This window comes from Falco punctatus, assembly GCF_963210335.1.
Source record: "Falco punctatus genome assembly, chromosome: 7".
In the NCBI taxonomy this organism is placed as follows: domain Eukaryota; kingdom Metazoa; phylum Chordata; class Aves; order Falconiformes; family Falconidae; genus Falco; species Falco punctatus.
The window spans coordinates 3674465-3699287 of NC_137587.1; the positions used below are offsets into that span (position 1 = coordinate 3674465).

General features: G+C 37.5%; 1 protein-coding gene across 3 annotated transcripts in view; it reads left to right on the plus strand.

The window, feature by feature from the left end:
* The window catches only part of GALC (galactosylceramidase), a 38999-nt gene extending 15991 nt beyond the window's left edge, over positions 1-23008 (plus strand). The window contains exons 7-17 of one of the 3 annotated variants that reach the window (XM_080395737.1): positions 3667-3797; positions 8773-8928; positions 10713-10837; positions 12051-12178; positions 12646-12735; positions 14027-14116; positions 14457-14601; positions 15095-15275; positions 16690-16853; positions 18579-18655; positions 20394-23008. In XM_080395737.1, the coding sequence (XP_080251863.1) occupies positions 3667-3797; positions 8773-8928; positions 10713-10837; positions 12051-12178; positions 12646-12735; positions 14027-14116; positions 14457-14601; positions 15095-15275; positions 16690-16853; positions 18579-18655; positions 20394-20537 (1431 nt within the window). In that variant the 3' untranslated portion in view covers positions 20538-23008. Of the gene's footprint in view, positions 1-3666; positions 3798-8772; positions 8929-10712; positions 10838-12050; positions 12179-12645; positions 12736-14026; positions 14117-14456; positions 14602-15094; positions 15276-16689; positions 16854-18578; positions 18656-20393 lie in introns of those variants that run through there. The other 2 variants (XM_080395738.1, XM_080395739.1) reach the window with 2 other exon arrangements.
* The last annotated feature ends 1815 nt before the right edge of the window (positions 23009-24823 follow it).

A 24823-nucleotide genomic window follows, 5' to 3' on the forward strand; every position in this document is an offset into this window, starting at 1 on the left:
TTATTTCATACTTCCTAGCCATTCCCAGCTCTTTCATCATCATGTACAGTGGTGACTGATCACTCTTCCCTGTCTTCCTCTCTTCTTTCAGTTTAGTACACGTTAGGTAACCTTACTGCTCTTCCATCATTTCTTTCAAGTGTTCAGGAGCTATGTCTTAGGCTTCTTATCTTGGCAGTAGTGAATGATGGGAGACTTCTAGCTAATCTGCATGTGCATCTTCAGTCAGAAAAACCTTAGGACTAAATTCTTTGGTCTGCAGTTAGGTTTAATTTCAGGTGAACTTGAACTTTCACACTGGAACTTATCACCCTGGGACTTTCCATGCTTGCAGCATTCGCTGTTACATGTCCTTTGCCTGAGATTTTTCTGGTCATGTCCTAAAGCTAGGAGTTTGTTTGTTGCTTATGCCCGATAACAGATAGTATTAGAAGAACACACACAGACAGTAAAATAGAAGTAAAGACATGCATCCAAGGTTTGTTTGTAAACTAATGCAACGTGTATCAATTTTAGCAGCTAGGAACACCCACTGTTCACACTTTTCTTACTACCTTGCTTCTGTCAAGTGGCTTGATACTTACTATGCTGCTCTTGCTTTCTTGTTAGTCTCTGATTTCTCAAAACTATAAATAGGTTTTTAAAACTTAAAGCATGTTCCCACTGGAAATGGCCTATACATGTATAAATTGTTCACTTGTGCTATATTTGTTAACTGTTTTACCTCTGTTGTTAATGCTACTGTGGTAAGAACATACTTGTAGTCACTAGTGTGTCATTTATCCTCATTTATATGTAAGGGGGTGTGGTATGCTCATAATTGTTTGAACTAATGCATGGTCCAAAGGTTATAGCAAGTCAGTTAAGCAGGGATTTTATAAAGAAACTGCTTTCATATGTGGTGAGCTTGTAAACACTGATCGCCTGGAAGTGACTGCCTGAGTAATACCAACTACAATGCCAGCATTGGCTAACTCATTTGGTTTAAAAACTTAGAACTTAGATTAGGCAAGACTTGCACCTCAGCAAGTTATAGTGCATTAAGAAATGTTTTAATTATGATTTCCATGCCAATGGAACTTGCAGAATGAGTGCACTGAGTATGTATGGTTCTTACTTGTTGAAGAGCTTGACAGAATCAAGGTTAGGAGTACCTTTTTTTTGTTTGTAGCCTTCAGGATCATAAACATGTTTTCTTTGTTCTTTAAGATGAAAGTTCTTTTTGTCAGAGGTTTTTCCTGAATGTCATACAGATTTTTCCCCAATTTCCCCACTCCTGCTGATCACAAAAAAAATGAAGAGTTATGAGAATATTTTCTGTTCAGTAGTGTTGTTATCTATCAGAAATTAAGATTAGTACAAAATGAGAACACCGTGTTTCTCAGCCAATGCTGACTTTAAGGCACCAACTATGAGAGTTCTTGCTGACCTAGAAGAAAGTAATAGCATTTAGGTGTCTGTCCTTCAAATGCTCAGGTTCAGAAAGCTGCTGAAAGTACACTGTATCCATATGTCTCTTAGATAACAGTGTCTAGTTGTTTGCAAAATCTGCTGGACAGATATCTTTTCCTAAACAGTCTTAAATTCTATTCTCAGAAACCCTTTCCTGTACATTATTCTATAATCTTTTTTCAAGTATAACCCTCTCTGTGGGTTTTTCTTAGTTCTTCTATTTTGGAATTGGAACCTGGAATGAAATTTACATTGTTTTATTTAGAAATTATCAAGACAATTGAGGTGATTACTTTGGCATCCAGCCACAAAAAGTAACTGACTTTTCATTGTGTTTCCTTTAATTTTCCTTTCTTTCCTTTCTCACATCAGGTAAATTTTACCTTGATACCATGGCTCCCCATGATGCTTTGTCCCTGCCTAAAATACCGTTTGCAATTTGAAGCATATATAAGGTAGATTTAAGGTTTCTATGTCTGTTTTCTTCCTTGTACTTTTGCTGTCATCTAGCTTGATTGTCTGGCTTGAGACTTGAAAGATAGAGGACTATCTTAACAGGAGGCTGCACAGCCACTTGTTCACTCCCCTCTGTGGGGTGGGAGGGGGAGAGTCAGAAGGGTAAAAGTGAAAAAACTCACAAGTTGAGGTAAAGACAGCTTAACAGGGAAAACAAAAGCTGTGTGTGCAAGCAAAGCAAAATGTGAACTTCCTGAGTACTGGACCTGGTACCATCTTATGGGGACATCGCTTGCAGTCTTGCACCCTGCTTGGACTTTTCTGTCCACCTTGGTGGGAGACTTTACTAAAATCAAGATATATCTACTGATTTCACCTTGCCTGCACAAGTAGTCATCTTGCCGTAGAAAGCAGTTGTGTTTGTCAGGCATGACTGGCCCTTGGTAAATCCGTGCTGCCATTCCCAAGCATCCTCCTATCCTTCTTGTGCTTGGAAATGACTGCCAGGAAGAGTTGCTCTGTAACCTCCCTGGGGACCGAGGCTAGATTGATGGGCCTGTAGTTTCTTAGATCATCATTCTTGAAGACTGTCATTAAAACTGCTTCTCTGTAATCATCAGGAACTTCCCCTAACCGCTAAATGCTTTAGCCTTTGTATGTATGCTAAGTCTGCATATCAAATGCTGTCTTATTCTAATGCAAGATGTAACAGGAAAATACAGTGCAGCAGTAATACTAACATAGTGTTCAGACAAATTTCTTAGGACTTGAAGGCAAAAAATTTTGATTTCAGGCTACTGTCAAACTGCACATAAGCAAGTTCAGATACTGACCTGTGTGTGTGTAAATAAGATATCTTGCAGCACTGTTTCCTGCAGAGCGTGTTCCCTGTTAGGGAAGATTATGTATGGTAGAAATAGACAGAATGATTTAAAGATAGTTAGGCACTTGATGTTATCTGAATTTGCAAGTACAGCAAACACTGTTTAGGGGACCTGTGGACTTCAAGAAAATACATCATTAGACTTAGTCTTACGTGACACTTTAAATTTGTTGCATTGACTTTCAAGGCCTTAAAATGTCCCTAGGGAAAAGTACAGTGGTTGCAATTTTAAAATTTGAAATAAAGTGCAGTTGAATAATAAGGTGTGTATGTGTCTGAGTTTTTTTCTTGCTTCTTGTGTTGGCAGTGTTTGGAAAGAGCTGATCTCATTTGTTTTGCTTCACTGTTAAACTGAAATAGTTGATTATCAGAGAGAATAAGGGGAATCAACTCCTTAATTAAATGTTTACTGTACTTTCACAAGGTTTCTAAGTTATAGTTCAGTTGTCCTTACCTTGGATGTGATCCTTGTAGCCGTAACCTTGAACACTGTAACATTTAAGTGGCTGATCTGTAAATAGAGTATCTTGCATGAAATGTGATATACTTTGCCTTTAACTTTATCGGCAGTTTTAAGTAAGGAAATCAGAACCAGACATTTTTAATTTTTCCTTTTGTGATGTATTTTGAGGTTTGGCATGATAGAGGAAGAAGGTGTCCTCCTTTGAAGGCACTTTTGTTCTTCACAATCTATTCTGTTTTTTTTGGTGTAACAGTTGTAAAAACAAGAATTGGAACATGATTTGTTTTTGAAATATGCTCAAATAGTGCTGAAGAAGATGCTGCCTTTCCCAATATAAATTTTAGACAATCTGAAAAACATTTTTTTATTTGTCCCTTCTCTCTCTTCTTTGCTCTTTTTTTTCCTCCCAAAGCTGTTGAGATACACATTGGATAAGCATGGTCTGCAGCAGGTGAGGATCATAGCCAGCGATAGACTGTGGGAGCCCATTTCCTTTGTCTTGCTGCTTGACTCTGAGCTCCACGGAGTGGTCGATGTGATTGGGTAGGGGGTTCTCTCTGTTTTTCTTTCTTGGTAGTCTGTTCATAGTTTGACTTCATCTTGCTTGTCTATAACACAGCCAAAACTTTACCTCTGTACTCTGACTTGCAATGAAAGGATTGATACTATAATATTTTTTTTTTACTAACACCATCAAATCACACAGGTGACAGCTTGAACCCTTGATAGAATAGTCATGATCCAATTATAATGGAGAAGATTCCTGTTGGCTGTGGTTGCACTTTGGGTGGATTGAAGGTTTTTTGGGCAACCCTGTTTATTCTGAGGGTTGTTTTGGTTCAGTAGTTGGTATGCAAAAAGTGCTTTACCTTTACAGCTTTGTATACGGCCTTGTATTACTAACTTCTGCTAGTCTCTTACAGAAATGGGTGTGATCCAGTAATGAATTTGGGCTGTGATTCTTTTTTTAGTTAAAATAATGTCTTGATTGTTAGTTCCCATTTTGTTTTGATGAGAAGGTTGTGTTTGGAAAGCATGCAGCCAGCTGACTTGTGTTTCTAGTTCTGGGTTTCATCATATGATGCTGATATTTTGCAAAAGCAGTAGACTAAATTTGAGATTGATTACTGACTTTGCTGAATGGAATTGTGTGTATGTGTAATGTGTAATGACTTGCTCATTGCCTTTCTTTTTACAGTAGCTCTACATTTTAATTATTAGGTTCCATAAACTTGCCTGACCCAATCACGTGCTTCAAATGTGGGTGTTCCTCGCTTCAACTTGAGTCTTGTTCATTCATTTTTATAGATCTGACCCACACAGGAGATGTAGAAATGAAAGCTTTCCCTCCACATATGGATAGGCAGTTAGTTCTCCACCCCCCCACCCCCCCCCCAATCAATTCCTCCTCCTGTTCTGAACAACAAAAAGTATCCTGACAGTTTTTTGCAAGTGGAGCCTTGGATCATGTGTGGATCAACAAGTGAACACAACTGGGAACTCACTGACCAGACACAAATCCACTGTGATTACCATCATCCCAACGCAGGGACCAGGGACTGTGCTTCCTTTCTGTTTTTTGGCAGCTACAAATATGCACCCAGAGTCCTGAAGTTCAGCTGTTTTTACACAATCTCAGTAAGCTGTAGTTGCTTAACTTTTTGCAAGTGTAAGTTTTATGTCCCTAATCTGATTCAATTTTAATAGGGAGATGAAATACTCTCTTGTGTAATGAATAATCAGTTGGCTACTGGATGTTTAGTGGTGCACATCTCATCATGGTATTTTAAAAAAAGAATTGTTGGCTTTCTTTTTTATTTGAAACCATAAAAAGTATTTCAGATAGCCATACTTTTACATAAATGTACATTAAATCAATTTTGGACTTGGTAATGTACTTTTTGATCTGTGACGTTTCTCATCAGAGGAGCTAGATGGCAGATTAGTTAAAGCTGCTGCTTTTGTTTTATTTTGCACTATATGCATCCAGGCTTCATCTGAAAGATATTGTAATGGCTAGAAATTAGAGGGAACCCTGAAGATGCACTGTAAAACTATTAATGGAAGTTCAAGTAGGAATGACCCAGGTCACCAAAGCTCTTTCTTTATAATGTGTATTTCCAAACAAACTTTTCAGAGCTATTACTATTGCATCAATTTTAGTAGTGAAATTAAATATGATTAATTATAAACAAGTATTACTCTTACTTTGAACACATTTAAATTATATTGTAGCTCTTGAAAACAATGTTTTTCAGGGATGGACTTGCAAATTCCATGGCCACTCATAGGGATACTTTAGATGTGCTACTTGTTTGTAACACAGTTAAACCAGTTAGATTTTTGCATGCTGTAGGGTTAGAGACCAAGCTATTCTGTGTTGAAAATCCTTATCCTCCGTGCCCCCCCTGCTGTTAATTGAAAGAAAACAGCAAGTCTTTAGAAAGAGTCAGTGGGATTAAGTGTAACAACTTCAATTTTCACCTAATATAAATTTAGTATGCCATTAGGTGGCAGCCCAGTCTTCTTGGTTAGAAGCATCTTAATCAGATCTATTCTAAATGCACATCTGGCTGGCTGAAAGTGTTGCAGAAAACAAAGACTTTCAAAGAATTTTTTTAGACCTAATTATGCCCAAGTTAACAACCGAAGAAAAACAAGATGAAGTTGTGACATTACCACATGATGGAATCATGATGTGGTGCCTGTACTAGTGGGAATTTAAACTGTCCCAAGTCCCTCTCGGGCCTGTGTGCCGATACAGAATGAGTAGTAGGAAAGACAGGGTTGTTTAGCTGGTGATTTCTGTTTTCTAGAGGTATTTTTGAGAACTATATTTTGAGAGTTTCACAAGTAGTGCTTTCCTGCAAAGCTTCATTGGAGTGATGGTATAGTACAGGATGATCTTTTTTTAAAGATTTATTTAGTTGCTGCTGCCTTGTACTGATGCATGAGAGAGAAGTTGTGGAAAACCTTGCTATTTCTATCCTGATTTTCCCCTTCTGCCCCTTTGGGCCATTGCTATATGGAGAACAAAAAATAACACAGTTAGTTAACTGACTTGAAGTCACTGTGGGCAACTGTGTGAAACAGCATTTGCAATCCATAAGTAGAAAAGCTTTTCTGATTTAATGCCACTTTCTTAACATCTGATTTAGTTCAGTTGCCCTACACAGGCAACTATGATTTTTTTTTCCCCATTGAAGTTATATTGCTTCATCATCTACTGTGTAAAGCACACGTAATCCTGTGATAGTTAATATTGCAAAAATACTTTCTTACCACTCTTAACAGATAGAGGCCCTGATGATGAATCAAGCATCTGCTGGTTCCAGAGAGATTGAAAGGAAGAGGGAACAATGAAAATGCTTTTTCAGTAAATGACAGTGATTTGCAGAATTACTATCATTACAGCAGTGATAGTAAATAGGTGTTGGTAAATTCCCTTGCAGTGATAAGAGGTTTAAACTTATGTGTCACTTCTATTGTAATTCTGTTCCCACTATTCCTTTCATTACCTTTTTTCCACCAAGATCCATTCCTTTTCCCCCTTTTGCGATATACATCACTTTCCTCTCTCTTTGCAATGGTCTTCTGTTATAGTGTGCCAGTCTCTGCTTTATGAGCAGAAAATCCAAAATCCCACTGCTTCTGCTGAATTCTCTAAGAATGATGCTGCCTGAAAACTGGAGTAGAGTTTATGCAAGAAGGAAAGGTGTTTAGGAGTCTGTTTTTTCCTGAAATTTTGACCAGGATACTTGAGTCTCTCCAAATGGTAGTGGTCCTTGAGTGGACCAATTACTTCCTGAGGGTAATTGCACTAAGAAAGTAAAGCAGAACCCCTTGGTTAACAGCAATATAAGTGAAAAGCAAAGGCAGTGTAAATTGTGTTCAGTAACAGTAATTGAAATTGCATCGAAGAGCAAAATGATTCATTTCTCAACTGGCAGTGAGACTGCTTTACCCGATTGCTTATTAGTGGGAAAAAATGAGAATTAAGTGTGTGGGCTTTAAGTGGAGCAAAGCTGCTGGTAAAGATTCTCTTCCTTTAGAACCCGATTGTTCTCCCTGTAACTTTAATCCTGTTTGTCATCCCTATTTTCCAATATACATTTTTACAATTTATTTCTACAGCTTTAGTGTCTTTGCACTGAATTATTTCTCTTTCCTCTAATGCTGATAAAGGCAGCCCTCTGTTTTGGTGCAGGAAATCAGAGCTCTTTAGATCTTATTACTGTGTAATCTTAACATAAAGCTCTCTATAACATCTCCCTGCTTTCCCCCTGCCCACCCCCTAACCCCCCTTGTTGTAAAGTGCGGTTTGTATTTGGCAGGAATGTTGACTCCTAATACTTAAGAAAGAGTTCTTCAGGATATGGAGTGTAGAAAGGCGAATTATTCCTTCTTTGCAAGCTACATGCTTTATGCTGTTACAAAAACCTCTGCTTGGTATTGGTGTTTCCAAGCCAGAGGGGAAATACACAGTAACCTGTGTGGTAGAGAAGATTGCAGCTAAAATCTCTGCTCTCTGTTACATTATCAGTAGTGAAGCTATGTATGAATGACTACAGCACATGACCGGTTGTCCAGTATGGGGAAAATAATGAGAAAAAAACCCCACCCCAACAGTCAGCCTAGAAAAAACGGTATTTCTTGTATCCTTGTCACAAATGTATCAGCTGGTCAAGTTTCAGGCTGATAGTAAAGGAAATATTGATGTCTTCCTGCCCAGTGCTGACCGTTTCATTGTAGTCTATGTATTTGGTTTGTTCAATGAGTGTGCTAAGTGAGGGGAAAATCATGGCCCTGTTTTCTACTCTTGATTTGAAAAGTTTTGTTTTCAGTTAGACTAATCTGGTACAGTGAATCAGTGTTGTGATTGAGTGTAATCAGTTGTCTTTATTTGGGAGAAAGCATATCATCATATTGAGGAAGATCTTGGAAAGAAAATTAGCTTTCATTGTATGTTTCAACTATTTTCATTTTACACCTCTGTAACTTTTATAGTCCAGCTAGCGTGCCTTTTTGAAATCTGAGTTTATTAAAAAGGTGTGCAGAATTAGCCAGGTTCATGTTTAGGTCCCAAGACAGTCATGCAGTTAAGTTCTTAGAATAATTTCTAGTACTGTATATTACTGTTGATTTTATAATTATTTAAGTTTGGTTTTTTTAAGATAGTACATTTATTTCGCACATTTATGAAAATCTTTAAGCTCAGTTTCAGGATGAAGTTCGCTTTAGCAAGCTGCAGAATTCCATGCTGTATTTAAAGCTAGGTTTGCTTATATGCTTGGCATGTAACAGAAGAAATAATCTTCTACTGATGCAAATACAATAAGCTACAGGATTTATAGTGCTCTGTCTTCCCATTTTCTTCTATTCTATTAGTACTATTCAAAAGAAAGCTTGTTTTTCATTTTCAATTTGGGGGAGGTGAATAATTTCTGCTGTATGTACTTTTCAGGCTTTGATTTTTCGTTCTGTGGTAAGTGCTCTTTCTTTTCATAATATTGTGTAGGGCTCACTATCCTGGAACAAAAACAGTGCCAAACGCCATATTAACTAAGAAGAAACTGTGGTCTTCAGAAGATTACAGTACTTTCAATGATGAAGGAGGTGCAGGCTGCTGGGCTCGGATCCTGAACCAAAACTATGTGAATGGAAATATGACCTCGTAAGTGTTGCGTTGCTTGCTTTCACAGCTTCTTTAAAACAGTTCTTACATATGTACTATACGACACATCCATCTGCTATGGTAAGGTAGTAAATAAACTGAAACCACTGTCACTCTGAATTCAAATATAATAGGTTATGAAGTCTATTGTCCTTAGTTTTTTCTGGGGTAGAAGTCCCACAAGTTTTAGTGTATTCTTGAATTACTGTTCCACAGTATCCAGTGGCTTATGCAGCTGAATTCAGATGCCTTTGAGACTCTGATATTTGTTAAAAAGGGTATGTTCTTAAGAAGAACTAACAACATGAAAAACATTGGAGGAAAATAACAATAAAGCTGATTTATCTGTATTTTTCTTAAGGTCTTTATCAGGTGGTTAGTCTTCAGTAGTAGGTATGTATGTAATTATCTAGTTTTTCCATACAACTTCTTTCTCAGAGTGCATTCTAAAACATATTGTGGTCTTTTGATATGTTTACTGTCTATTGTAGATGTTCTTTCCAAACTGAGATCTGGAAGAAAGCTGTTCTATACATTTTCTGTCTCCATCTCTGCAAGCTGAAATTTTTTGACAGATTAATATTTCCTACACGGATACTTGGCCATTCTGGTTGCCTCTTGATCCTCATATGCTTTAATATCTTACTTCAGGGTCTTTCTTTTCCCATAATTTTTCTTTTTTACAAGCCCTTTGTAATTATATATGCCCCATTTGTTTAACAACCTGACAGACAGACCTATGTATCATATTTAGAAATTCTTGTCAAATACTTTCAAGTCCGTGTATTCAATATTGAAGTTACCTTGGCTTTTATATTGAGAACAGAGTCTTCCTGATGAAAGGCAGGATACCTTTCTGCTAAGCTTGTTTCCTTTGAACGTGAGTTCCCTACATTCCTTTTCGAAGTTTGAACGTCTGCAGAACAAGTTTAATGTGAGCAAGCTGAGTTTATAACCCAAGAGCTGTTTATTTTTTTGAGCACCTTTTTTTGTAGGATTTCTTTATCTTTTCTGAAATGCATGTATAGTGTGATAGATCTATGGCAATGGCTTTGGAATGAGGCCTTTTTCTCATTTATATGCAATAGCGGAACAGCCTGCCAGCTTTTGCTTTCTACATAACTGCCTTATTAAGCTGTATTTGTATACTTATGGCACACAGGTCTTAAGTTTAAAGTCCTAGTGAAACATTTTCATTGAGGACCAAATCAAAAGTTCTGAAGTAATGAACCTTGTCAGTATCCTGACAACTTCTTGAAATAACAGTAACTCCTGGAGGATGGGTGGTTTTCTGTTCGTTATTTACAAGGATAAAGGAAGGATATATATTTTTTTTTTGGTGGTGCATAACTGCTTCCCCAAACCCTTTCCCCAAATAAACCTACCGCTCATACCAACCAACCAACCAAACCGCCTCTCAAACAGCATCCCATCAGAAAGCTGTAAATCTTGATAACTTAATTTTTTCCCCTTCAATACAGGGAAACAACTCCATCAAATGAGGTGATTGCCCTCAGAACACATTTCCTTTCATGTGTGACTTTTTATGGTGATATAGCTGGAGAATGTCTCATCAGTTTCTTAAGAGTTCTCTCAACATTGGAGGTTAATTTGTTTTATTTTCCTCTCCTGTGTTTTTTTTCCTTTAGTGGGGAAGATATTTTTTTTTCCTTAAACTTCCTTTCATTGTACGCTGAAAGAAAAAAAAGAGGAATAAATTCTTGTACTAAATTAATCTAATCCCACCCATATGAATGGAACAAATAGACCTGTTTTTCTTCCAGAACCATCGCATGGAACTTGGTGGCTAGTTATTATGAAGAGTTGCCCTTTGGTCGATGTGGATTAATGACAGCGCAAGAGCCATGGAGTGGCCACTACAAAGTAGAAGCTCCTATTTGGATTACAGGTAAAAAGTTTGCAGTTAAAAGAAAGTTTGGTGATCAAGCGCAGGGCGTAACTGTATTTTCTGAGTCCTTTATTTAGTGGTTTTATTCAAGTAGATTTGTGGAAAATTTTGTGAATGCTTTAAAGAAAGAGGGGGAAAAATGCTCCTTGTAATAGAAATTGGAAAGATCTAGTAGCAAGCGAAATCTTAATACTTGGTCATTAGATACAGCAGAAATGAATAAGCTACTGTCTTTTATTGTTGTTACTATTAAAATATTTTGACATGTGGTACCCGTGAAGGTTAGTGTGCTTTCCTTCTTCCTTTCCCTCTTCTTTTTTTAAATCCTTAAGTAGACATTTGATGCCTCGCAATTTGAGAAAATGGGACAAAGAACCTCTGTATTCTTGTCCTGCTTGAGTTGCTTGGCCTATGTAAGTCAGAATTTCTTTGCGCTTGGGGAAAGCGGAGCATGCTCACATAGTGTCTATGGACATGTGGTTTCACTGGCCGCTCTGTAGTCCTTCTGTAATATTTTACTGACTTTGCCACAGTTCAGTAGAGCAGGTAGCATATGCAATGTCATGGAGGAGGAACAAGGCAAATGCCTTCGTTTTTATTCTTCTGCTAGTTAGCTGTACATGTAAAAGCATTAAAAATCCCTGAAGGCCATACTGTCATATGAACCATTCTGAATAACTGAGCAGTTGTTCCTGCTTCCATGTTGCTCAGGACTTTCATGATCCATTTCTTTTTCTTCTTTCATACTCTCTCATATGCTGAAAACCCTACTTGTTTTGTTATTCCTCGTGGAGATACCCATATATACTTACTCTGGCTCACCTGTTTATTTAAGAAAAAAGAAAAAAAAAAGGTCTGGGAAAATCTAAACTGTGATGAATGTTCATATTGCATGTAATGATTGACTTATATAGTAGCATAACAGCTTTTTCTTCCTGTCTAAATAATTGTTATAATTTTAACTGTTTTGTCTGCCACAGAGCTGATGTTCTTAATTATGCCATAGTATAATTCTGTAATCTTTCTTCTTGTATAGGTAGAATTTATTTTGGAAGTTCCATTACTTTGTTCCCAAAATCAAGGTTTTGTTGTGTAAACATGCATGAGAGAGAAATTTAATTCAGACTACAAATGGTGGTATTTTTCATGAGGACAATTATTTTCTTCTGATATTTTTTTTTCCTCTTTTTTTTTTTTTTCTGTTTTGTCTCAGCACACACAACGCAGTTTACTCAGCCAGGCTGGTCATACTTACAAGTGGATGGGCACTTAGAAGGAGGTGGCAGTTTTGTAGCTTTAACAGATGGCCTAGGAAACCTTACCATCATCATTGAAACTATGGTATGTGCATCTACATTTCCAGTGAACTGGGAAAGATAAAGGAAATGTTTTGTTATGAAGAACCTGACTTGGTTTATGTAGTTTAACACCTGTGAATATGTTCTGTGATGCTTGTAGATTTGTTAGTGAGACTACTAGAGGTCCTTTTTTCTAGCTAAACTTTAAATAGCTAGTTGAATCTTCCTGGAGACCAACGCATGTGTCGTCTTTAGATCACAAATTACCTTTAATTTGTTGACACACTCTTGGAGGAAATTAAATCATATGCTTTATTAAACAGTATTCAAAATAAATTTTTTAAGCTAGTATAATTGCAGTTAGTAGATAAAAGTGAAATAGTTGCAAATTGATCCTATGTTGCTTTTTTATTTTCAGTTTATGCTGTATGTTTTTCATGAACATTGCCATGTGATGCATTCCAGTAACGTATGTATGTTCCTTCTGTTACATTTACTTTTTTTCTTCAGACTCATAATCACTCTCAGTGTATCAGGCCTCCACTGCCTCAATTTGATGTGAAACCTCAGAGAGCAACTTTCTACCTCAAAGGGTCATTTGTAAGTAGATCTTGAATACCTTTGATTATTCTGGTAAAATTAGTTTAATCAAATACATGCAAGACAACGTCACAAGTTAGGAGGAAACTGGAATTCTTTACCTCCAATACTAGAGGCTGTTATACATCTGGCAGTTTGAAGCATTCTAGTTCTGCTTTTAGCATGAGATGTGATGCCATAACTGAATTAGTAGAATTACTACATCCCAGTCTAATCATCTATACATTGAAGAAGAAATTCCCAAGAACAGAAATGCAGTCGGATTTTTTTTTTTAGGATTTATTCCAAGGCTGTGCTGGGTGCTGTGACATGCTGACATAGTCTGAGCAGCCAGCATGTCTGTGACCTTTCTAGTTGGTACCAGCTCCTTGCCAGGGCAGTAACTGCAGTTGATTGTATCCTGTAGGTTATGTTCTTCCATCCTGTGAAGAGATTCTGAGAGTCTCCCAGTTTTGGTTTTTTTTGTAATCTTGCTGAACTGAATTTCCCTCTGAAATGTGAACATTACTTTGACATTGTAAACTGGAGTGAGTCTTTGTTAGTTGATTTGGATGATTGCTTCTCAGAAGCTGAAAGTGTTTACTTATTTGGAATTTGATTTTTGGTGGCATTAATTTAATTTTGGAGGTGGTAGTTTGGACAATACTTTTGACAATATAATAGTTTGCTTTGGAAAAGTAGTTCAGTGTAATACTCTTTGTGTAATACAGTGTAATACAGCTCCCTTTGAGGAAGTATCAAACTGCTTATCCAAACCAAACTCTAGCTTGCTTTCTTTGTTGTTCATCTGGGTAACTAAAAAAATTATAGGGGTTAGATATGATTAAAATCTGTAACTGATGTAGTTGATATAACATAGTATTGCAGAAGTTTGGAGGTCTGTAAGCAAAGTACTTTGGTCAGGAATGGATATCAAAGAATCAGCAACTAAACTAAAGGTCCCATTAAAGCAAAATTAGCAGGAGGTTATTTCAGCCTGGCTGCTCCTAGGCAGAGAGCTTCTAGTAAAGAGATACTGTGTTAGTAATTGAGAAGCTAAATATTGTATATGTGATTGCAATGCTTTCTGTCTTTATAAGCAACATTACTGCATGTTAGGACAATGGCTTATTGACATAAAATCTGTAGAAGGATAAGCTGTATGTAACGGCTAGCTGAACAGGGTGGTGGCCTCTAATGTGATAAACAGTCAAAAATAACAAAAATGGACACCCTTAGAGGACTGATGTATCTTAAGGTGAATATTCAAGGTGAGGGTTTTTTTTGTTTTAAATATTGTGTTTCTTTATAGTATATGGTGGAAACCCTTCAAGTGTGGCATTCCAGACTTGGTTTTGAATCTGGAAACACTAGTCTGTTCCAGCAACTCTGTCCTGTAAAGGTAAGTTGATCGATTTTAATTAGTCTCAGCAATTTCAGGTGTTTCTTCCCCCTTTGCTGGAAATCCTGGACTTTCATGCCTAAACTACATAATTAAGGCATATTTTACTAGCTCCATTTGACTACAATTTTACTAGCTGTATAGAAGCTTACCTGGAGGTAACAAAGAGTTTGGGGGAAAGGGGTTTTCAATGTAGCTCAGAGATATTATATGCTGAGGCAAGATGACAAGATTTTGGCCTTAAATCAGGACTTTAGAGGATCTTCTTTAATTCAGGAAATTGGGTATTTTGTTATTTAGTTGTTTGATTTTTTGCAGCTTGAGCTTTCTTCAATTCCAGGTGTGGAAGGGAAGTTTTTCTTTAGATCTAAATGTGGATGAAGTCTACACTTTAACCACACTCAAGACAGGGCAGAAATGTGGTTGCCCAAAGCCTCCACCACCTCATCCCTTTCCTTCAAATTACAAAGATGATTTCAATATTCGTAAGTCAGAATTCTCTCATCCAAAAACTTAATTCACACACAAATGTAGTCTTAATGTAGGAGGGCAATAACAATTATGTTGAGTCCTTTAATGTATGTGACATGAAGTAGTCTGAATATGTGTTTTATTTTTATTTATACCTACTTCTCTTGTAACTTACACCTGTATACTTAGTTGCAGTGAGGTATATTTAATTCTATGTTTTAACTGGGCGGTCACTAACAGTCTTAAAATTCTTGATGGAAATGCTATAGCTCATAAGTACAGTGAACTAGTTTTTAGAAGGAAGGTAGAGAAGAAGGTAATTTCCTGGGGTCTGCTTAAAAACAAAAGCAAAACTAAAACCTCCTTCCAACTCCCAAAACTTCAGTTTTGGAGACTGTGCTTTGATAGTCAAAATTCTGGAGAGTATTTTCAGAGGAAATTTCTGAAAACAAGTACACAGAAGAAAATTAATGTTTTGGTGTTATTTGTATTTTACTTTCTGAACAGGTAATCCACCTTTCAGTGAAGCTCCAAATTTTGCGGATCAGACAGGTGTGTTTGAATACTTCATAAATGCTTCTGACCCAGGAGATCATGTGTTCACACTCCGCCAGGTGGTGGTTCAGCGACCCATCACTTGGGCTTCTGATGCAGACCAGACCATCAGTGTCATAGGAAATTTTCAGTGGTATGTAAATACTATTTTCTAGTGACATGTGGGGAAATGTCCTCCTTACCAGTGTGAATTATAACCAGTTTATATGTCTCAAGTCTCATTTCTCTTGGACAGAAGGATTTTCTGTTCAGACTCTGTAGAAATTATGACTTAAAGGGACTTAGAAAAGTCATTGAGCCCTGCTTAGAACTATTGCCAACTCTAGGAGATCACCTTTGTCTTTATCTAAATGAGTTTTAAAAGCATCCAAGGGTGGAGAGTCTGCCACATCTCTTGGTAGCCTGGCCCACTGCTGCATTAGTCTTGGAAATTTCTTTTCCCCTAATGTCCTGCTGGGCATATTTGTTCAAGCTGATTTTTCAGAATAATGGATCTGGGTTAGAGTACTGGAAAGACAGAGTCAGAATCCTAATTCCAAGTGTGCACTGAGTTTCATTGTGTTTTTAAATGGGACAAAAAAATTGATTCCGTTTGAATCATTTGGTTTTGAGTTGTCTCGATTGCTAGCAAGTTGATCAGTCTCCTATCAGTGAAATAGTCTGGGAGTTAATGCAGTTACAGCTGTTGCAGACTGCCACCTTCTGAGCAGTTCCTAGAATTGTGTGGATCTGGTTCAACTGCTACTTAAAACAGTTTCATTTCTGGGTAAATGTAACAGATTGGCAGGTTTGATAAGAGTATGGTTAGGACTGCAGTTCTTTCTAGGAGCTATAATGATGGTAATTTGGAATCAAGCAACATATTTTAGCATAATGTTTATTTAAAACTAAAAAACATTTGGGAGAGAGCACGTTAACTAATTGGTTCAGTAATAGTAAGTAATAATAAACGTTATGCTTAAAATTTTTTCTTGTCTTTGGAAGTCTAGCTTAAATCTTTTGATATATTCTTTAAAATGCCTGTTCTATCATTTTTTTTCACTTTGATTAGATAATTGATCACCCAAATGCTTTTTCAGAACATGCTTCTAATTTCTGGCTTGGATGAGTGAGTGAATCACTTTCCTCTGAAGCCCAGAATGCCACTTTATGTAACTGGAGGTTGTTCTTCAGTTACCTGATGTTTTCTTCTGTAGCCCTCTGTTAAGAAGTCCTTTGTCGTGTTGTTTTTTGGTTTGGTTTTTTATTATTTTTTATTTATTTATTTAGGAATTGAAAGTTGCTGACCATACATTTCATTTTGTTGTTGGTTTCTGGGAAGAATTGCTCTTCCGAAAAAAATAAAAATAAAAATAATCTATGAGCTTACAGGTGGGAAACAACCAGTCTAGACAAATCCTGTGCATCTGGCACCTGTAGGTCACAATTTGGATTGCTAAATCTTTCCTTTAAAAAGTTGCTGTACTACATAGGGAATACTCTTCTACCTACTGCCTCCTCAAAAAAACCAATTCCTTGCTTGTTAAAACGCTGAACTTGCCTTATAGGGTAAACATGACAGTCACTTGTGACATCTACATAGAAAAACAACGTGATGGGGGCGTGTTTATTGCAGGAAGAGTTGACAATGGTGGGATATACGTTCGACGTACCAAAGGAGTTTTCTTCTGGGTTTTTGCAGATGGCACCTACAGAGTCACTGGAGACCTAGGTAAGCAGCTCTGCTACAGTGGATGCTGACATATGGACATGTCATTTTGATAGTCTTCCGAATATGACTAACATTCAGATTTTGTAATTCACTTCTCATCGCTATGAATTTAATCTATTCTGCTCTAATGGTGGCCACATTTTGTATATGAAGAGAGCATCTGAAGGCTACTGGCTTGTCCGCTTCTCATATTTCTGGATAATTTTTTTTCTGCTGACAAAACCTATTTTACACTAGCAAATGTAAATTATTTTGCTTTTCATAAATACTCTGATACAATATTAATTACACAAAGGTTTGATCTGTATTCTTATACTACATCTAAAAAGAAAATTCTGTTTGAAATGCAGTGGCTGTCTTGTAGAAAAGTGCAAGTCAATGTACGTACATCTGGCTCAGGTGATGCTGATGAGTGGCCTGCTGTTTCCACAAATTATGCATTGTTAGTGGTCTAGCTCAGTGGAGTGAGAGCAAATTCTGCTTGTGATGCTAACACTCGTATGTGTTCATCTATAGAGCACACAAAAGTCTGTTATAATGCTTCAATAGCTAGAAGTTAATTTGCTTTGAAATAGTGGCAGGTTTTGTTGTTTAAATGCATTTTCTCTCACTTCATGAATATAAATTAAAATTTTCAATGGTTTCTGATGAGTCGAGTGCAACTTTTAGATCTACAGTATATCTAATACGAAGACAGCCTATAATGACCCATTTTACTCTACTGGACCTTAAAAATAGTCTCAATTTCTATGTTGTACCTGTAGCTTCTCATTTCTCCTAATTTTTGGGGGTGGGTGTAGAGGTGTTGGTTTTTTGTTTGGTTTTTTTAATTATTATTTTATTTTCCGTTTTTACCATGGATGGGTAGCATAAAGTAGGCTTTACGTGAGCTTCTCTTAACGTAGTGGTGCTCCCTACAGAAACTTTGCAATGTCTAACTCCATAACAACTTAAGTTTCAGCTGTATGTAAAAACATACTGATGTTCAGAATCAGTTCCAATATTTATTTTTAATAAGACACAACAACACTACCCAATTAGTTTCTCAGGCTGTCAGAAGTAGTTTTTCCTAGATGAAATGAGAGGATTTTGATTAACCACCTCATTATTTCAGACTGAGATACTTGTTACACAATATGGTAATTTTTTCTGTACAGATATTTTCAGTGGTCTTTATATTTTTCTAGAAGGGAGCCTGAATGTTAAATTAACTTGAAGCTAAAGCTGTCTACTGAATAATTGAAGATTCTACTTGTTGCACTTCATTTTTAAATCTTTTTTCAGGTCTTCCATCCAGGTGTCGGTCACACCCAATTTTTGCTTAGTTTAAATTTTCACTAGAACAAAGCAACATGATGATGTGGCAGTTGAAACCCTCTGATTTAAAAAATATCCAATACATAAAGAAGCAGATCTATAGAACAAGCAGAGCAATAGCTACTGTCACACTTCATGAACCCATACGTTTATTAGAGAGGGAATCCTTATCTCAGGCCAGATACCCAAGAGCATTGGAGATTTCAGTGGAGAAGCAGTCCTGGCAAAACAGGATAATGTAGAGACCAGGCTTGTGTGTTAAGGCTTCCATGGTGCAGTTGAAATTGGTAAGATGTTGGTCCTGAACACTTCTGAAAAATAGGTATTATGTTCCTTTGGCTTGGTGTATTTATCAGTCTCAGCAAAGGGGTGAAGTAACACTTTGCTAACTTTAAGTGTGTTTTGCAGCTGGAGAAGAAATATTAATGAAAGGACTTTCTGGTGTCCGGGATAACGTGTGGCACACGCTTACTCTCAACATCCAGGTAAAGACACAAGCAAAAAGCTAGAAAACCAGTTATGAAACTTCCAGTCTTAAGTTGCTTAGACAAAACTGTGCTATAGTATTGACTGTCTACTTGGATTAGTTTGCCCTATCTAAAACATAAATAATATCTATGTTATTTTAAACCAATATTAAAATACCATACCAAGTTCTGCTGCCTGTATTTTTAAAGACATCTCGAGAAACTGGAGAGGATATAGAAAATAACTGGAAAGATGAGTTGAAAGCTGGAGGGAGATAAGAGGGCTAGAGAGGCAAATCTTTTGTTTAATCTAATGAAGAGATCATGATCTGACTTCCTGATCTGAAGACTGTCAGTAAACTAATAAATAGCCTGTTTTACAAGTCTGGCTCCCACAGATTCCTTTTGCATGCTAAGGCCTTGTATGGGAGCTAGTTAAGGACTGGGGAACTCAAGATGAGCCGCCATCCCTCTTTCCTATACTGAAAAAGCATGGGCATAGTGCTGTAAAAATGGGCCACAGTTAATGAGAAGCCTGTCCACATTCCGCCCCCACCCCTCGCTGCTGGCAGTCGTCATTTGGTGAGGAAAGTAGTCCCAAGCTCTACTTTAAATATACCTGTGCACTTAGCTGGGTGTGACATTAGTGCAAGTCACTAAACGGCTTTAAGTTCCTCCGCTGAATGCCTAATCCTTTTGCCTAACATAACCCTTGCAACTGTAATGTGGCCTGAAGTGTGGGGAAGCTTGAATCTTAGCTGGAGAGATCTGCAGAAGCAAACTGTCTTAAAATTATGCACGGAGTCTTTCCCTCATCCTGAAATGTCAGTGAGTATTAGAAGCTGTCATTTGTGCTTTCACGTTGGGAGGCAAAGGGACGCTCACACCTGAGGCATTCACTGGAATGGACATAGGTTGCCTTTGGCTTCTCTACACCCATGCTTATGACAGTGATTGCCATCTTTAAAACGGGCCAAGACATTTGCTAACCTGAATGGGGTGCTGAAGATGAACATAAATCATTTAAAACACAAAACGTTGGTGGCGATTTAAAAATGACGCAACAAACTTCCATCTGTGCTGTTAAAGTATTTTGTACCAAATATGCCTGTGATGTCATGAGAAGAGTGTGGAGCTCTCTTTAAAGAATTCTTGTGCTGACTCCTTCTTGAAAGGCATTCTTTGCTTTTACCTGTGCCTGTCTTTCAGATTAAGAAATACAAGTAAAAACACTTTTTTTCTAAATGTTGTTTAGTGGAACACTGGCAAGATAAATCATAACTTTTCCTGACGCAGTGTTTAATTTTAATGGCTTGAATGATACTTGAAAGTTCTGCTGTCCCTTCTTCCTCTCATCTTAACGACTAAAATACATCTCTCTCCTTTTGACTTTTGCGTAATTTTGCAGAATCAGTACCAGGTTGGCACTGATAGTTGGCTTGTTTGAGGGAGCCTGACACAAAGAGAAGAGGAAAACCAGTTTACCTTTCAGATTCTACACTGAGTTTGCAAAGCTGTGAGTTAGATGAGCCTTTTATATATTCACTGTAAAGGCATCAGATCTGTTTCACAGGGCTGATAGGCACTGGAGGTTTCTATGCAATATTTAAATGTGCTCCTGCATGGAAAATGCATGAAATGTAGTTGAAAGCAGATCTGACATCTTTCTGCCCTGTCTCTTCTCCCATGTGAATAGGCTCAGTGTCAACACAATCACTGGATTTTACAAAGCTAACTTTCTCCTTTTTTTTGACAGGGCACTTCTGCCTCAGGACTGTTAAATGGTTATCCACTCTGGGAGAATGTCACCGTTTCTGAACCAAGTAACGGCTGGGCTGCTATGGGAACTCGCTCGTTTGAGTTTGCACAGTTTGACAACTTTCACGTTGAAGCTAGCTGAGGTGGCTTTTGTATTTGGAGAGCCCGCTTCTCATGTTACTTTGAATAAGAGCCAGTTCAGACTTTGAGGACAACTTAATGCTATGCTGAGATTGATCTGTTGGCAAGGAATCTGAATTCTGTCCTTGTTACTTGTTAAAGGTTTACTTGAATAGGTGTCAACGTGACTGTAACTTTATCCCCTGATTCCTATGGGATTTTTGCCCTTCGATTTTTGGGGGGTAAAATTTAGTTCAAGGTAATGATGAAAACAAAATAATGCATTTAAATCTCTTTTAATAATATCTTAATTTCCCAGCTCACTTTTAAGATAACTTCAGAAGTTAACAGAAAACAGAGCATCTGAAGCTGCATTTTTAAGTTACATGATTGTGTCCATTCCTTTCACTCTGAAAGAAAGAATTAAATGCCATTAAACCCTATGAGCCAGTGGCCCCAGACTGTTGCAGGTCTGTCATTCTCAAATTTCATTTGAAGTACCAAGTTTTTCTGTAGGGATATAAAAAAAATATTTTTTGGTCAGATTTTCTGCTACAGTCTGAGGCTAGACGTTACATTTGATTATTTCTTCCTGATTGCTTCTTCCAGCTTCCATTGCGAGCCCTAAAATAGATCATATCTTCTGTGGAACGGAAATGTGCCTTGTGGCTGGTTAGGCAGTGCAGGGTGTGCCTTACTTCGAAACTACCTCCTCTTTCCGATGAAAGGGTTGAAATGGACGTAGAGATACCGTAACTTGCTCGTTAATGATAGTTTTGTGGGTTTCTTTGGTGATACAAAGAAAAACTTTGCGTGGTGGATGCTCCAAGTGAGGTCACATGTGGAAAAACTGGCCTTTTTTTCCTAGAAACTTGGGCAAAGACCTCTCGCTTTTGATGGGTCTAAAGCTTAGAGCAGAAAATAATGAAAGCATAACAATGTTGTTTAGCCTGTTATTACTGTAGCACAGAGGAGATGTGGATACTGTCACATCCTGTTATAAAAGAAAATAAAAAATAGCCTTTGCCCTTAAGAGCTTGCAGTCTGTTCATGAGGTGAGTGACAGCAGGTGGATGCAGACAGAATTGTTTAGTGTGCCAGGCGGTAGTAAGGACACAATAGCAGTTGTTTTTAAACTTTTCTTAGGTGTTACAGAGTAAAGTTCAGAGGTGATTTCAGATCCTTGGGAAAGGAGGGATTCTGTTTTGCTGTTGCTTCATTATTTTTTTTCCCAAGTGCAACCCCCAAAAAAAGAAATAATTGAGAATATAATGAGGTACTGAATGGGATTTTCGTCACACACATTCCAAACTCGGTTGGTTTCTGATTTTTTCTTGTTTGCTGTTGGTTGGAATGAAGATGATGTCTGTTAGCATAATGAAACACTCCCTCTGTGTCCGTCTACTTTTCACATTCACATCCAATTTAATTGACAAGCAAGTAGTCCCACAGACTTGATAAGGCATCTGTGGCAGGTGATAATCTTGAGAAACAGATTTGCAGGGTACTTTGATTTATACAGATTATTATTTTGATCCACTGTATTTTGGAGGCTGTTTCAAGTGTGCATTGAAGTTGTCATCTAATACAGAGTTAGAGTAATACGAATCATTATTGGAAAACTTTTATAAAGGTTATCTTCCAAAGTAGCTTTTGGAGAAGAGTTATCAAAATTCCATCTCTAATAAGTAAAATATTTTTTATCTTTTAGCTATTATACTGATATTGGTATTGACTGGTTAGGAGTCAGTCATACGTGCAAGTTCCATACATGCTAGTAACCTTGAAAAATGGTCCAAACCACTAAACTTTAACACTCCTGTGGAAGGCTTCCAAATATTAAGTAACTATTTACTTAGCTGGGTGAAAAATGAAAGCCATTTTTCCACTGTAGTTTCATTTGATGGTTGAAGTATGGATGCAAATCTGTCATTACTTGCTTGATTTCTGAAGGGATGTCACTGGTAACTCCAGATGTGAAGGAATCTAACTTTAGGTCCTCATATTCAGGTAATATGAGTATAGGAGAAGTATTTCTCAGAATAAGCTTATTTTAGCTGTGATGGATTTTTCCCAGTAGGATACTTCTTGGACTTCCTGGTAGCTTGTGTGGCTGCAAGCAGTGTTTGTGTAAGAGAGAGATCAGCAATGATGCAGTTATTCCAAAGGAGCTGTCCAGGTGTTTTTTACTTTTAATGCACTAGTGTAATAAACTGCACTGTTTAAACACAATGTACTTTATCACTGGAAGTGTTGATTTTTTTTCCTAATCTTTTAATTTATAATGTTAGAGGATTAAACTGTTATGAACAGTGTGATTTAATGGTGATATAATGTTATTCATCTTTATATGTCTGTAATTCTTCACCCTTCAGCTGGCTGCAATATGTTTGGCAGTAACAAGCTGTCAGGTCTTTCACTGAGGGGTGGATTTATGTTGTTGATTATAAATACTAATCATTCCAAATGGACAAATAAAACACTTAAACCCCCTTTATTTGTGCAGAATCCTTCTCTAAATGCGTCTTGGTTTTCTCCAGTAAGAAAGCTGACAGTTTTTCCATTGTGATTCTTGATAAATATGCTTGGTATTAACTTAATTGGCTTGGAAGAGTTTTTCTGACACTGTATAGCCAAACAGTCCTCATTAACAAATATCTCAAAATCCATATGCATTATCACTTGTGCTGTTGATAAAATGAATTTTTTTTTATAGCGCTCAATATATGTTTTGCTTCTTTGTTTTTTTTTTTGTTTTTTTTTTTTTTGTTTTTGTTTGGTTTTTTTTTTGTTGTTTGTTTTTTGCATTTAGTTAAGGGAATTAAATTGTATTTGAGGGCCAGTCATGCAAAACTGCTGAGTATTAAGGTCTTGTGAGATCTAGCTGAAAGTCTTGTTCCTAGGTATGGAAGCAGACAGTGCTGTACGGGTGTATTTTTAAAGCTCAGATGAGGTTTTATGGAATATACTTTTGAATCTAGCTTCAAATGTGCTCCATCCCTCCACTCCCTCCCCGCCCCCAAACTTATGGGTTCACCTTTAAAAGGGGGGCAGAAATTCCATAGAGCTTGTCATGTTTTCCAGGCCATCATGCCGGTACATACAAATTACCGTGGAAATACTGTCTTCCAGTACCAGGTATGTGTTACCACCTGCACAAACACTGCATCCAGATCAGTTCTGCCCCTTCTCTGCCACCCCACCTTTGAGGTTAGACACAATTAGCGGTTCTTGGGATTTTCAAATTCCTGCAGAACACCAGGACTTCCTAGCTTTAAAATTGCAGGAGACTCTATACCTTTAGGCTACTGATGATGGTTCCTTTGGCAGCCGCCTCCTGGTTTCACTGTATCACAAGTAGATTTCTAGTTCAGAATTTGATTTGGAGTGGTAGTGGTTTTCTCCTTCCTTATTGAATTAGTTTTATTGCACGGTAGCAGCAGGTAGGTTGTTTTCACTTAGTAATTTTTCATCGGTTTACCTGAAATTTCTATTTGCAGTTCATTTTCTGGAGGGGTGCGCATAAAATGTGTGTGGTGAAAATAGCCACCATAATTATTGCTGTCTTTGATTTCAGCAGCATGGGCGAAGAGGGATGGTGCTTGGAGATGTTAGTATCCTCCCTTAGATGTTTTGGGTTTGTTGTGTTCTTGTTTGGTTGGGTTTTTTTAACCCCCTTGTAAGTACTACATTCATACAAATCTAGTGTATGCTGGGAGTGGTGGGCAGGGGCAAGGTTGTGGGGAAAAAAAAAACCACAACAAAACCACCAACAAAATCCAACCAAACCCCTAATCTTAAAAGACTTGCTGGGCTTGTAGGGGAGTCATCAGGTAGCTATTTTAAGGTTTTGATTATACTATGATATTTGACGAGGAGGAATATCATGTGCCAATTAATGTCAGGGCTTGCTGAAACAGAAAGGTAAAATGCAAATGGTTATCCATTTTCTTAACAAAGAGAACTTAGCCAAAGGTTAGATGCTTTTTGTGTGTGGCTGGAGCCTTAGCAGTCATCCTGTCCGTACTGGTAATGCATGAAAAGTTAGCATAAGCAAGTTCCTCTTGCCACTAGATATGTTCCCTCCATTTATGCTCAAGTGCCACTGAAACAATAAAGGTGGTGTTTCTTGAACCTGCATTTTAAAAAAAACCCAAAACACCTACTGGCAATCGAGGACTGGAAAAAGTGTGTTGCAGCAGTGTTGCCAAGCTTTCACAGCGTGCCAAGATACTTCTGTGTGGTTTTCATAGTGGCTAAGACAAACAACCTTGAAATGCTATTTTTTCCCCTCAAGGAATTATGTTT